This window comes from Manis pentadactyla, chromosome 9 (assembly GCF_030020395.1).
Source record: "Manis pentadactyla isolate mManPen7 chromosome 9, mManPen7.hap1, whole genome shotgun sequence".
Lineage (NCBI taxonomy): Eukaryota > Metazoa > Chordata > Mammalia > Pholidota > Manidae > Manis > Manis pentadactyla.
Genome location: NC_080027.1, coordinates 49,903,783 through 49,917,801, shown reverse-complemented (window position 1 = coordinate 49,917,801; position 14,019 = coordinate 49,903,783). Strand labels below are relative to the sequence as shown.

Sequence of the window (14,019 nt, the reverse complement as noted above, 5' to 3'; positions counted from 1 at the left end):
ATCTCCATTTTAATTTGGTCATTGACCCTTTGACTATTTAGAAGCGTGTTATTAAGCCTCCATGTGTTTGTGAGCCTTTTTGCTTTCTTTGTACAATTTATTTCTAGTTTTATGCCTTTGTGGTCTGAAAAGTTGGTTGGTAGGATTTCAATCTTTTGGAATTTACTGAGGCTCTTTTTGTGGCCTAGTATGTGGTCTGTTCTGGAGAGTGTTCTGTGTGCACTTGAGAAGAATGTGTATCCTGTTGCTTTGGATGTAGAGTTCTATAGATGTCTATTAGGTCCATCTGTTCTAGTGTGCTGTTCAGTGCCTCTGTGTCCTTACTTATTTTCTGTTCAGTGCATCTATCCTTTGGAGTGAGTGGCATGCTGCAGCCTCCTAAAATGAATGCATTGCATTCTATTTCCGCCTTTAGTTTTGTTAGTATTTGTTTCACATATACTGGTGCTCCTCTGTTGGGTGCATATATATTTATAATGGTTATATCCTCTTGTTGGACTGAGCCCTTTATCATTATATAATGTCCTTCTTTATCTCTTGTTACTTTCTTTGTTTTGAAGTCTATTTTGTCTGATACTAGTACTGCAACACCTGCTTTTTTCTCCCTGTTGTTTGCATGAAATATCTTTTTCCATCCCTTGACTTTTAGTCTGTGCATGTCTTTGGGTTTGAGGTGAGTCTCTTGTAAGCAGCATTTAGATGGGTCTTGCTTTTTTATCCATTCTGTTACTTTGTGTCTTTTGATTGGTGTATTCAGTCCATTTACATTTAGGGTGATTATTGAAAAATATGTACTTATTGCCATTGTAGGCTTTAGATTCGTGGTTTCCAAAGGTTCAAGGTTAGCTTCTTTAGTATCTTACTGTCTAACTTAACTCGCTTATTGAGCTGTTATAAACACTGTCTGGTGATTCTTTTTTTCTCTCCCTTCTTATTCCTCCTCCGCCATTCTTTATATGTTGGTTGTTTTATTCTGTGCTCTTTTGTGTTTCCTTTAACTGCTTTTGTGGGTAGTTGATTTTGTTTTTTGCCTTTAATTACTATTTGGTTGGTCTGCTTTCTCTGCTGTGTTTTTATTTTCTCTGTTAACATCTGTTTAGTCATAGGGGTGCTCCCATCTAGAGCAGTCCCTCTAAAATACCCTGTGGAGGTGGTTTGTGGGAGGCAAATTCCCTCAACTTTTGCTTGTCTGGGAATTGTTTAATCCCTCCTTCATATTTAAATAATAATCATGCTGGATACAGTATTCTTGGTTCAGTGCCCTTCTGTTTCATTGCATTAAATATATCGTGCCATTCTCTTCTGGCCTGTAAGGTTTCTGTTGAGAAGTCTGATGATAGCCTGATGGGTTTTCCTTTGTAAGTGACCTTTTTCCTCTCTCTAGCTGCCTTTAAAACTCTTTCCTTGTCCTTGATCTTTGCCATTTTAATTATTATGTGTCTTGGTGTTGTCCTCCTTGGGTCCCTTCTGTTGGGAGATCTGTGTACTTCCGTGGTCTATTCGATTATTTCCTCCCCCATTTTGGGGAAGTGTTCAGCAATTATTTCTTCAAATACACTTTCTATCCCTTTTTCTCTCTTCTTCTTCTTCTTCTGGTACCCCTATAATGTGGATATTGTTCCTTTTGGATTAGTCACACAGTTCTCTTAATATTGTTTCATTCCTGGAGATCCTTTTATCTCTCTCTGCATCAGCTTCTATGCGTTCCTGTTTTTCTATTCCATCAATGGCCTCTTGCGTCTTATCCAGTCTGCTTATAAATCCTTCCAACGATTGTTTCATTTCTGTAATTTCCTTCCGGACTTCATCCCTTAGCTCTTGCATATTTCTCTGCAGCTCCATCAGCATGGTTATGACCTTTATTTTGAATTCTTTTTTTTTTTTTTTTTCAGATAAATTGGTTAGGTCTATCTCCCCAGATTCCTTCTCAGGGGAGGATGTCTGGGTTAGTCTGGACTGTATCAAATTCTTCTGCCTTTTCATGACAATAGAGGTGGTTGTGGGTAGTTGGCACATGTCAGCTGGGAGAACATCCCTTCGTGCTGGTTTGTGGTCTTCCTCTCCTGGGACAATGGCGACCCCTAGCAGCTTGTGCTGGGCAGCTGCGCTCAGACAGGGCTTCTGATTCTTACCTGGCCGCTGTTGAGTTAAGCTCCACGGTTGCTGTGGGCATGACCGGCCTCAGGCTGCAGCTCCAATGTGGCGGAGCAGCATCAGAGGGGAAACGGGCAGAAGGCTGTTTATCTCTGTGAGGGGCCTCCAAGCTGCACTGCAGCCCAGGGGGTTAGGGTGCCCGGAGTTCCCCTGGATTCCCAGCTGCTGGGCTAAGTGTCCCGGGACGTTTCTGTCCAGCTGTGGGGTCACTATCCCTTTAAGTATTTCAAAAACCCTCACTTTTCTTTGTCCCAGGGGTGCCGGCGGCGCAGACCCACTTGCAGTTTTTACTGTCCCGTTTCCCTAGTATCCAGCACCCCACACCCTGTGTGTCTGCACTCCAGTGCAGATGGCTAGGGCCAGGTCTTTAGCAGTCATGGGCTCCCTCTCCCTCCCCACTCCGACTCCTTTCCTCCCGCCAGGAGCTGGAACTAGGGGTGCTCGGGTCCCGCCAGGCTGCAGCTTGTATCTTACCCCCTTCGCGAGGCGCTGGGTTCTCGCAGGTGTAGATGTAGCCTGGCTGGTGTCCTGTATCTTCTGGTCTCTCTTTTAGGGATAGTTGTATTTGTTATATTTTCATAAATATATATGGTTTTGGGAGGAGATTTCCACTGCTCTACTCATGCCTCCATCTTGGCTCCGCCTCTTCCAGTTTTCTTTTGACTAGTGTCAGCATAGTATGTCTTTCAACATCTTTTTTTTTTAAGTAATCTTTTATTTTAGAGTATTTGGACAATTAAGCAAAAGTTGCAAATGTGATACAGATAGTTTCCACATATTCTCACCTAGTTTCTCCTGTCAGCAATCTTTTTATTATGTTTTATGGAGATATAATTCACATGCCATCAATTCACCCATTTAAAGTAATCAATTCCATGGTTTTTAGTATATCCTTTCCATCACAATTTAAAAACACTTACATTACCACAAATATATATACCAAAGATATGTACCACAAAACACCATACCCACTAGTTGTCCAGACCCATTTCCCTCATCCACCAAACCCTAGGCTACTACTAATATATTTTCATAGGCTACATACTAATATAGTAACATACCACTAATGTACTTTCAGTCTCTATGGATTTGCTTGTTCTGTACATTTTATATAAGTGAACTCATACCATAAATGATCTTCTGTGACTGGCTTCTTTTATTTAGCATAATGTTTTCAAAGTTCATCCATGGCACAGCATGTATCAGTTACCTCATATCTTTTTATTGCCACATAATATTACTTTGTATGTATATACCACATTTTACTCATCAATTAATGAACATTTAGGTTGTTTATATTTTTTTATTGAGAGATAACTTATCAAATTCACTATTTTAAAGTGTGAAAGGGGCTTTTCCTTCTCTAAGTTGTGTGGGATTTCAGCTTTTTCTGATCTTCTAAATTTGTTACTGCTTATAAAACCACTTTATGACTTCTAAAATTTTATTCACATTGCTGGTCAGGTGTTGTTTCCTTTCTCATTCTCTTTGTTCTTGTATGTTTTTGATGTTTTTTTCTTTTGCTGTCATTTCAGTGGGTTTTGAAGAGCAAAAGAATATTCAATTTGTCACATTTAATATAAGACCCCTTAAAATTACTTTTGAAGAAGGAAATTAATTGCTCAAAATTCCAGTATCTTTACTTCATTTTCCTTTTGCCTGTTTCCTTCCAGCCTTTGCGTACTTGTGTACAACCAAAGTTGTACAGTTGACTTATTTGACTTATTTTCTGAATTGCAGCATAAGCACTTCATTTATAAGCACATTATATTAACCACTTGAATGTCAGCATAATATCCTTTGTGTTAATAATGTACCATCATTTGCCTAACTGTTCTTCTCTGTAGTTAGACATTAAAATTGCTGACTCTGGAAGGGGGTATAACTATTAAAGATAATGCCATAATAAACATTTTTGTTGAACTTTTGGGCTAGTTGTAAGTACACACAGTGAGAACTCTGACTCACCAAACTCCTCCATTTCCTGGGCCATGGCCCACTGATCCATGTCTTCTTCTTCTCCTTTTGCACTTACACCTCAGACAAAGCACCTTGTTACACATCTACTAGTCTTTTTTGCTGATTATGTTCTGTCAATCAGGCCCTTTTTCCTCCCGGTTACAGTGCTATTATAAACAACCTTATTAGGTTCATCGGTCATCACATACGGAGTTCTTGTCTCTCTATATAGATGATAGGCACTTTGTAGACAGTGATCCCGTAGTGCTTGGTATTGAGTTAATAAAAAACTGAAGTTTCCAGTAAACATTTTTTATGGGTAGTTTTTTTGGTTTATTTCAAAACAGGTTAAAGAATAGTTAAATATGTTTAAAAATCCATGAGTTCATAAAAATATGAATAAAAAAGAAAACTAATTGATCATCTACAGTAGATGCTAGAAAACAACTCATTGTTTTTAAAATGATAAATGAAGGGGAAAAATTATGTACTTATCCTGCTTTCTAATACAAACCATATATTTGGGCCACCAAATAATTTATGAGGAGGGGAAGTTTCTCTTTGCAGAAATATTCCAGCTAATAAGTGTGGAAATGATGCTAGAATGAGCATATCACTATTATGCCTAATGATTATGAATCTAGATATTGCTCATCAGCAGCCTTTGACATCATAAAAAGAAAGAGAATTAGATGTGCCTCTTGTGGTAGTTTTGTGCATGAAGTATTCTTGCCAAACAATTGAGCCTGAATTGAATCAAACCTGTGCAGATCCAACTACCAGTTTGCAGGAAATACAGAAAACAAAAATAGATATATATGGCACATGACACCACCAGGGAGCATTGAGCAAGTACCAGACTGATGGAAACTCTAAGAGACAAATGATCCAGTTTCTTCAATAAATAGATTGCAAGTAGAGGAGAAAAAGAGAGAGAGAAAGAAAGACAAATAGATAGTAGAGGAACCTAGGATTAAAACTGACCTCAGAATATGGACCTTATTTGAGTCCTTTCTGAGTCAAAGTAATGGTAAAAACAAGGGGGAAAAAAAAGGAAAACTTTTTTAACATTTATAAGATAATTAAAAATTTTAATATTGACTAGGTACTTGATATTAAAGAATTATTGTTAATTTTTTTAATAGTAGATTTGCAGAAAATCTGCATGAAATTATTTCTCATTGGAAAAATAACCAATGTACTATAACTAAAAATGCTTATTGGTACAGATAACAATGGGAACTATCATATTTCTTAGGTCCTTCTCAAGTATTTCCAGGCACTATTAAATGGTACTGAAACCAGTAACCAAAGTCCATAGTTGACATGTGTGATTATATTTGTGAACCATTTTTTATAATAGGAAAAAGTTGGAAACAATACAAACATCCATTAACAGAAACAAGGAAATCCTATATGTTCATACAGTGGAATTCCATACAATAGTTAAATTGTGTAATGATTAAGAAACTAGATTCTGTAGCTCAGCTTATCTGTGTTTGAATCCCAGCTCTGGTTCCAGTATTCCTGACAGTGTTCTCTTGAACAAGTTACTTGACTCCTCTGTGCCTCAGTTTCTTCACCTTTAAAGCAGGGGTAATAATAGTACTTACCTTAGTGGATCATAAGATTGCTGTGAGGACTAAGTAAGTTGATAAATATACATGGTGAAAGCTCAGCACAAGTTAGTTAGAATAATAATTTCTCACAATCACCTCCTTTTAATTGATTGGATTACTCACCATTCTGTTAATTGCACTGACTAATGAACACAGTAACCTAAATAATCATTGTTTTGGGACCACTCTTTCTGCCCCTTCTGAGTTATATGTTTACAAAGAGCCAGTTGTGTTTTGTCCCAACTAATTACATTGTTTAGTTCAATATTACATGAATCAATGAAATATAAGTTGTATACTTTGAAAAACATCAATAAGGGATAAAATGAAACCTGCAATATAATCTCGTATATTCTTTATAGAGATACAAAGGTATAAAAACATAAATGGGAATGAAAATATCTAATTCAGGATCATTGTTACCTCTAGATAAGAGGGAAATGAGATCAAGAGGATACACAGTAGGTTTCAACCAAATCTATAATGTTGTATGCCCATTGTTTTGAAAAAAATTCACAAAGCAAATATGTTTAAGATTTGATAAGTACAGGTGTTATATTTATCAAAATACAATGAAAAATACACTTTTCCTATTCTATCTTCCTTTTATTTGTCTCTCAAGGCTAAATTAAACATTTCCAAAGTTCATAGAAAATACTCAGAAATTAATTCTTAAAGTGACTTAGTACCTGGACTTGGTCAGGCCAGTGTAGAATCAGAAAAAGACTGGTTGGCACCATCCCTGAACTATGCATTGAGTTACACTTGTACTTCAGTGTCCAGAACTGTATAGGAAATACCTGGCTATTTAAATGGTGAATCTTTGTACTCTGCATTATTCCTTAAGACCATTACATATTTATACAATCAGTCCTGCCAGCTAGCCTTTTTCTTTGAAATCTGGCTTCCCTCTGTTCTCCCTAACTGGAGCCTTGGACCTGGAGAGCAAACATGTCTAGTCAGACAGGCCTTCGACAGGCCCCTCACACTGGCATCTTAACCTTTCCTTTGACCAACTAGTCTCTGAGATGGTTTGTGTCCATTTATTTGGATTTTAATTTGGCCTTCTGCTTGGTGAGGCCCCTGAGTTTATTCGCCATATCCTGTCCCATGCTGGGTTTCCTTTGAATGCTTTGTGGAAAATGAATGGCACTGCTTAATCTAGTACCTTCAGGGCTATTTTTTCTAGGTAAGGAAGGAAGTCAACACATTCTTAAACATCTCATAAAATTGCATGGCAAACATCACTTGTTTCTTTAGGACAGAATCATAAAAGTCATTATAAAGTGTAAAGTAAATATTGTTGCCACAATTGAAGGGCAAGAGAGATGTCATTTGACAGCAGCACTCCCTACCACCGTGGACACCACCGCCACCATCCTCACACCCTCAGTGTGGATTGAGTCTCTTCTTCATGCAAATCAAAGGCCATGAAGCAGGAATATGGGCCAGTTTGAGAAACCATCTTAGGAAAGTTTTTCTTCAACCAAAGTACTGATTAGAATCAAAAGTTTTAGTTTTATCCACAGGTGCATATATTCTCTATTTACTAAAACTATTACCACACAGGATATATTGAATCTGAGACTCTCTAACAGTCTCATGCCATCTTTCTCTAGATAATTATGTTACAGTTTTGTTTTGTGTAGTGCCTTAATTTTTGTATCATACAGAAATGATATAGAATAATAGAAAACCTTATTTCTATTCCCTTCTCTTCTACCCATCTTGTGGTGTGACCTTGGGCAAATCCAATCTCAAATATACAGTGAAGACATGCAGTATTCAGTTTACCACGCACTTTCTAACCCAGCCAGACTACACAGCACCATTTTTGCAATTCCTAGCTAAAGCCCTAATGGAAGGTAGACAGAATAAGGTGCTACTGCCCTCTGCTGGTCTTGAACACTCACCTGCCCATCAGCACAGTGGCCTTGCCCATCCTAACAATGAGGTACACAGTATAGTCCCTCTTGCTTGTGGTTAAGAAAAACATAGCAGGAAACCACAAAGAAAGGAGGCAAATTTCGTGTGTGGAAAATAATAATATTTGAAGTATTTGGGAATGAATGATTACTTATGCACGTATCAGATGCCATAGCCATTTGTGTCACAAACTTGCCACCAGAAAGTTTATACTCTAATCCCTTCACCTTGCTCTAAATCTCACCTAATAACCAGGCTGTGAGTTCTGCCCTTTGGGTCACTGTCACTCTGTTTTACAACATTTTTCTGCCTTGGAGTATAAACATTCCACTTTTGCTAAGAAGACTTAGGGAAGTGTTTGCATATTCACTTTTAGTTTGTGAATAAACAGAAAGATAATAACTGATACGTGCCAATGAAAGTGGATACGCAGCATCAATCAGTAGGAAAAATGCAGAAAGAGAAAGGCAGGGCTTCATTATACTCTCAGATTCCTGTAGAGCTCCTTCAAGTTGTAATAAGAGGTTAATAATTAATAATAATAATGTTGTTGATGAGTTGATAATCCTGAAAGTACTTCATGTGAGAACCTGATGAGGATTTGCTAAAAGCTCAGTTTTTCTGAGCTCATGTATATTCATGTAACTTTAGAACTCCAGACTTTTAAGAACTGCTTATTCATTACACTGCATTTGTAAGAAATGGTACTGCTTCTGACTATACTCATGGGAAAGGCAGTTGAAAATTATGCTTTTATCTTGTTTGAATTGATGCCTGTGCATTGCTACTGAAGCCATTGTTAGTCTTTAGAGTGCCTAGGGGCAAAAAAAAATGTGCAACCCACATTCCAAGTATCTTCAAGCAGAGTCTAGAAGAAACATGTGATTCACAGTGTCTGTGGTTCTGCTTACATATTCATAGAACCACACACATTTTATCCACATTTTCTTATAGGTAGGTAGTATCTGTGATTTAAATGACCTGAAAGCATTATGAAGACCAACAATGATCCTTTTGCAGCTTCCCCTTGGGGAACTCCTGTATTTTGCTTCATTGTCAGTCCCAATTTAAGAATACATAGTCCTATCTTGAAAGGAACTTGCACATGGGATGCAGAAATACACAGACCCTTATAGGCAAGATCACAGCCACCCCACTTCCAACTACATAAGTACTACATTTCATGGTAAGCATGGTGCCTATTCCAGTTCTGTGTTTAGTCTGTTCTAAACCAAGAAGGAAATTAGCATGTATTGAGTATATAATTCACTTTGGGCTTGAAACTTAGTTCTACAACTTACACAATCGCTACATGGCCCTGGGCAATCACTTAAACCTCCCTAAACTGTTATTTCTTCTTCTTGAAATTGGTGATAATAATGTGCATCTTTCAAGATTTTTAGTATTAAATTAGATATGTAAATGTTTACGAAGTGCCTCAAATGCCTGCAGTTAATTTTTCTTCCCTCTGTTACTAATCACCAAGTAAGATTTACTCCTACTGTGAAGCCCAGCAGGAAGTCCTGCAAAGGAGGGTTTGGTTTGAGACTACCTTCTCATGCCCAGACTTAGCTACCAGAAAATGCCCTTGATGCCTAACAGAGTCTGCTGGGGAGGATGTGAGCCAGGCAGCTCGGTAGCAAGGTAAAGGACTAGAGTGAGCAGTAGGAAAGGTTCAAGTCCTCTTGAGTCCCAAATTCATGATATGCCCTCATTCTGTAAGTAAGGCCAAACTGTAGGCTCACTCACATTTCAACTAGTGCCCCCCCCAACAAAAAAGCACTCTAAAACCTAGTAGAAGAAACTTTAAATTGTTTGAGCTTTATGTTTAAGTTGTAACGGATTTTATTATATGTCCTAATTATAATAAGAGGTACCAACTCTACAGTGCCTTCTGTGTGCACAGTACATTTCTAGTTGCTTTTTTTATATTCTCTAATCCATATAATAAATTTGATTTTTTAGCTGTTGCTAAGATGTCCATTTTAATAAAGTGACTGAGACCGTAAAGGATTTTATAGCAAGCCCAAAGTTTGCAGTCAAAAATGAGTACGTTGATGATTGTTAAGCTTATGCTGCTGTAAGATTTGTTTAGATAAGTCCTTTGATCACATCTGTGGTTAACTGTGGCGCCTGTAACCTTCTGAACCTTCGTGACTCTGTCAGCCCCATGGTGACGTGTACTGTGTGTTCTCGCAGAAACTGGCGCCCGGAGTCAGCCAGTTTGCTTACACCTGTGTGCAGGACCACCCCATTTGGACAAATCAGCAATTCTGGGAGACAACCTTTTACAGTGCAGTGCAAGAACAGGTTCGTTCCCTGTATCTCTCAGCCAAGGAAGACAATCATGCCTCACATCTGAAGCAAAAGGTAAGAGAAGAGAAGTCCTTGTGTGGGGCTAGGATCCTGGCTTCAAGGAAAGCTTTCTCAGATATTCCCAGTGCAGAAGGAAATCCAGCCACTTCCTACCAGCGTGTTTGGGGTTTACTTTAGGGAGCCTCATGGTGAGCATCTTTCTTTTCTTCTGTTGATTTCTGACATTATCTGTTTCATAATAACTTCTTAATATAATTTCTTAGTACTAGAATCATTTTATTATATTTTAATAAATAAGAATTCACTGGAAATAATTACAAGAAGTTGAACAGAAAGAACAAACCTAAAATAGCTAGGCAGACATCATTGTGCAGTTAACTTCTTGAAGAAATGCCAAAGTTAATTGACTCTAAATGTAAATTCAGTAGTTCTGTTCAAAAGTATACCAGCAATAAATTTTGGTCTTTTTTTAGGAATACTCTATGTTTTCCAATATTTTTAAATAAAGAAAATTTTTTTTAATTTGAAAAAAATAATTTACATTTTCCTGAAATTTTAAAATGTTGTTCACTAGTTGCCTGGTCTTAGGCAATTCACTTTACTTCTCTGTGACTTATTTCCTCATTGGTAAAATGAGTTGATATGATACTTGTAAGACTTCAATGTCTAATACAAGTAAAGGGGACTGAAGAATGCCTGGCACATAGTAAATAATAAATGTTAGAAATTATCCTCATCACTTGAGCTTAAAGCAGCATTAAAGGCTGATTATCATAGTTGATTCACCTTAAGAGTAATTTTTAAGTATATGTGCTGGGCTCATACATTGCCACTGATCCTTTCCATCGTCCTTCATTTTAAATTGGCCTTACATTATGTGAGATAAATAAGCCTAGATATCTAATAGAAACTACATAGTAGTATTCAAATACTTCTATGCCTCATGTAATTTTAAACATATTATTGGTCTGTTATTGAGTAAGATAATAGAAACATTAATAACAAATAGCACATCTGGAGTTAATCTGATATTTCAAATTATTATTGTACATTGTTAGTGTAAATTATTTGCTTTATTAAATTTAAAACTTAGATCTTTCTTTCAAAACACCAAATCCCTAACTTGGGTTAGAGTTATCCCATTAGGGTTATTATATGTCCTAATTGTAATAAGATGCAAAAAATTGTAGCAGATGCAAAGACTATTAGTTTGAGGTAATGTGCCAGAAATAATTGGACTGGTGGGATGCTTTTGATGGTTTTTTAAGCAGCTGTAATTTACATTGGTGTATCTCAAAGGCATTTCTAGAGCAAACACAAGTCACTGCTTCTGAGTCCTCTGTTCTAAAGAAGTTTGTCTGTGAGCCCCAGGTTACTTACAAGTGAGACTAGAAACTCCAACTCCGTAAACTATCAAGCTCTATACAGCTGTGGATAACTGTTACTGTTTAACTCTTCAGTCTATCAGGACACCCAATCCTGTGGTCACCTGTGTACTTATGTGGGGCTAATATTTAACTTCCACATTTACAAGAAACTCTAGCTCTGTTTTTTGTGACTTTGACTATTCTATCTCCTTCTCCCAAAGAGCAAAAGAAAAGAAATGTCAGAGTATGAGTAAGTGCTACTAGAGCATTCGTTCCTGAACATTTATAGGCACTTTGAGTTAAAACTTGCTATAACTGGTAGCTTGAAAGGACTGGAGCCATAGAGATAAAGAAATGCAGTGAAATGTTAACAGTGAGAAGCATGTCCATCGTGTCCTTCGGTTTGTCACACAGTTCCCCTCAAGGCCTGATGGGGCTGGAAAAGTAAGACTAGGTCTTGTTCCATTGCTGTTGTAATGTTCATGTTTTCATTTTTGGTGACAGGTATTTAATAGATGAATTATTAAAACTTCTATGTTTTTTGAAGTTCACATGAAATGATGAATTGGGTTGTGTTGTTTTATTTTTAGGATAAGCTTCCAGATAACCAGTATCAGAAGAAGACAGCAATGGGCCTGGCAGCTGAGCAGCTCCGCGTTTGGCCTACTCTGAGCAAATCAGCTCAGCAGGAGCTGGTGCAGCGTGAGGAAAGCACTGTCTTCAGTCAGGCCATTCACTTTGCGAACCTCATGGTCAACCTGCTGGTTCCACTAGATACAAGTAAAAACAAGCTTCTAAGAACATCAGCGCCAGGAGACTGGGAGAGTGGGAGCAATAGCATTGTCACTAACAGGTGCTGAAATGTGGGCACACAGAGACCCTCCTATTCGTAGTTGAATAGAGAATATAGAATATTTCGGGCAAATATTGATGTACATATTTCAAAAATAAGCATTTGCCTACCTTCAGACTTGCTTATCTCTTCTCTATTGAAAGACCTTGACTTCACCAACTATTCTTAACCACGTTCCATACTTGCTTCTCTTTCATGACCTAATTTTTCAAATGTCTTACCCACTATTGATCCAGTCCTTCAGTCACTGTCTGCCATACCAATTTATAAAAAGCACTCTGGAAAAATACCAATGAACTCGTTGCCCAAGTGATTATTTGTTTCCCTAACCTCCTTTTCTTCAACTTATGCATTGCATTTGCCTATAATCATGTCACCATGCCTTGCTCTCAACCCTACAGTGACTTCTCACACCCTAAGAATAAAAGCCATGGACTATGAGGCCTCATAGGATCTGGCCCTGTTGCTCTGACCTTATTTCCTATCACTCCCATCAGCTGTCTGGTCTACCTGCTAATGCTAATCCTCACTCTTAAGCATGAAACTACTTACAGAGCCTCTGTACTTGTTCTTCCTGTAATCTGGAATACTCTCCCTGAAATGGCCACAAAGAATCACTCCCTCACTTCGTTTAGTTCTTTACTCAAATGTCACCTATCCAGAGAGGCCATTCTTACTTTCCTCTCTTAAGTAGTACATCCATCACTGTGTTTCCTACCTTACATTTTTTTCTGTCATTACATTTTTTACAACCTGATTTATTTTCACATATTTGCTTATTACTATTATTGTTCATTGCTATACCCACAGATGTTTGCACATAGTAGGTGCTCAATAAATATTTGGTTGAACAACTGATTAAGTGATTGAATAAATGAACTGCTCACCCAACAGTAGTAAAATTCTATCATTTTAGGTCTTCAGTGATGCTGAAACATCCTGGTAGTTCTTCCAGCTCTCATAGATTCTTCTCAGGCTCCTTCAGGCAGCATCTCATCTCTTTCCTTCTCTGTCCCTCTGCTAAGTTCTCATATTCTCCTAGAAAGATCATCTACAAGCCTACATCTCTGGCCCCAGCCTGTCAGTCTCCCTATCCCGGATACTTCATTATTGTCAAGACTTGACAGCTTCTGGTCTTCCAAGCTAAATAACTTGAAGTCAGTATTTTGCACCATACAGTCAACTACACAGATCTCTTATTTCTTCCTATGTAGGCTTATTTTATGTAAACAACCTAGCTTAGGCCCTCATCACTTCAAACAGTAATTATTACAAAAGTCTCTTAAGTTGTTTAACTTTTTATTCCTCCTTTATTCAGTTACCCACCCTCCTGCTAGAAAAATCTTCCTGAAATGATATTTCAGTCACATTCCTTTAATGCTTATAATCTCACAGGACTCTCTATCATCAATTCTAGACTCTCGCTTAATTGTTAAAGTCTTCCTTAATCTGTCCCAGCTGTATCTCCCTCTATCAGTCAAGTTGATCTCCATCCTGACCTAATAACTATACTTTCCTTTTCTTTTAAAGTTGTCAGTACTCTCTCAAAGTGTACATAGTGAGTGAATAAGGCACCTAAGTTTTTTAATGCTTTGGGATGATGTCATGGCCATATTCACTGCTTAGCTTTATCTTAATACTGATCCAGCTAATGTGCTTGGATTTGGAGGAAAGAGAACTAAATTGGTTAGAGAAGGCAAGTAAGTCTTTTCCATGATTAGAAGGCAAAGGAGGCAGGAGTATTTGTTGAAGAGTGGGAACTGAATAAGCATACGACAAGGACTGAGCTTTCACCTCCACTCCATTTCAAATATATTCCCTTCTC

The 14,019-nt window shown here is 37.7% G+C and overlaps 1 protein-coding gene across 3 annotated transcripts in view; it reads left to right on the top strand.

Annotated features, from left to right (window-relative positions):
* The window catches only part of SBF2 (SET binding factor 2), a 558,284-nt gene that overhangs the window by 470,269 nt on the left and 73,996 nt on the right, over positions 1 to 14,019 (top strand). For all 3 annotated transcript variants that reach the window (XM_057507357.1, XM_057507356.1, XM_057507359.1), the window contains 2 exons: positions 9,858 to 10,028; positions 11,932 to 12,194. In XM_057507357.1, coding sequence (XP_057363340.1) covers positions 9,858 to 10,028; positions 11,932 to 12,194 — 434 coding nt within the window. The remainder of the gene's footprint in view (positions 1 to 9,857; positions 10,029 to 11,931; positions 12,195 to 14,019) is intronic.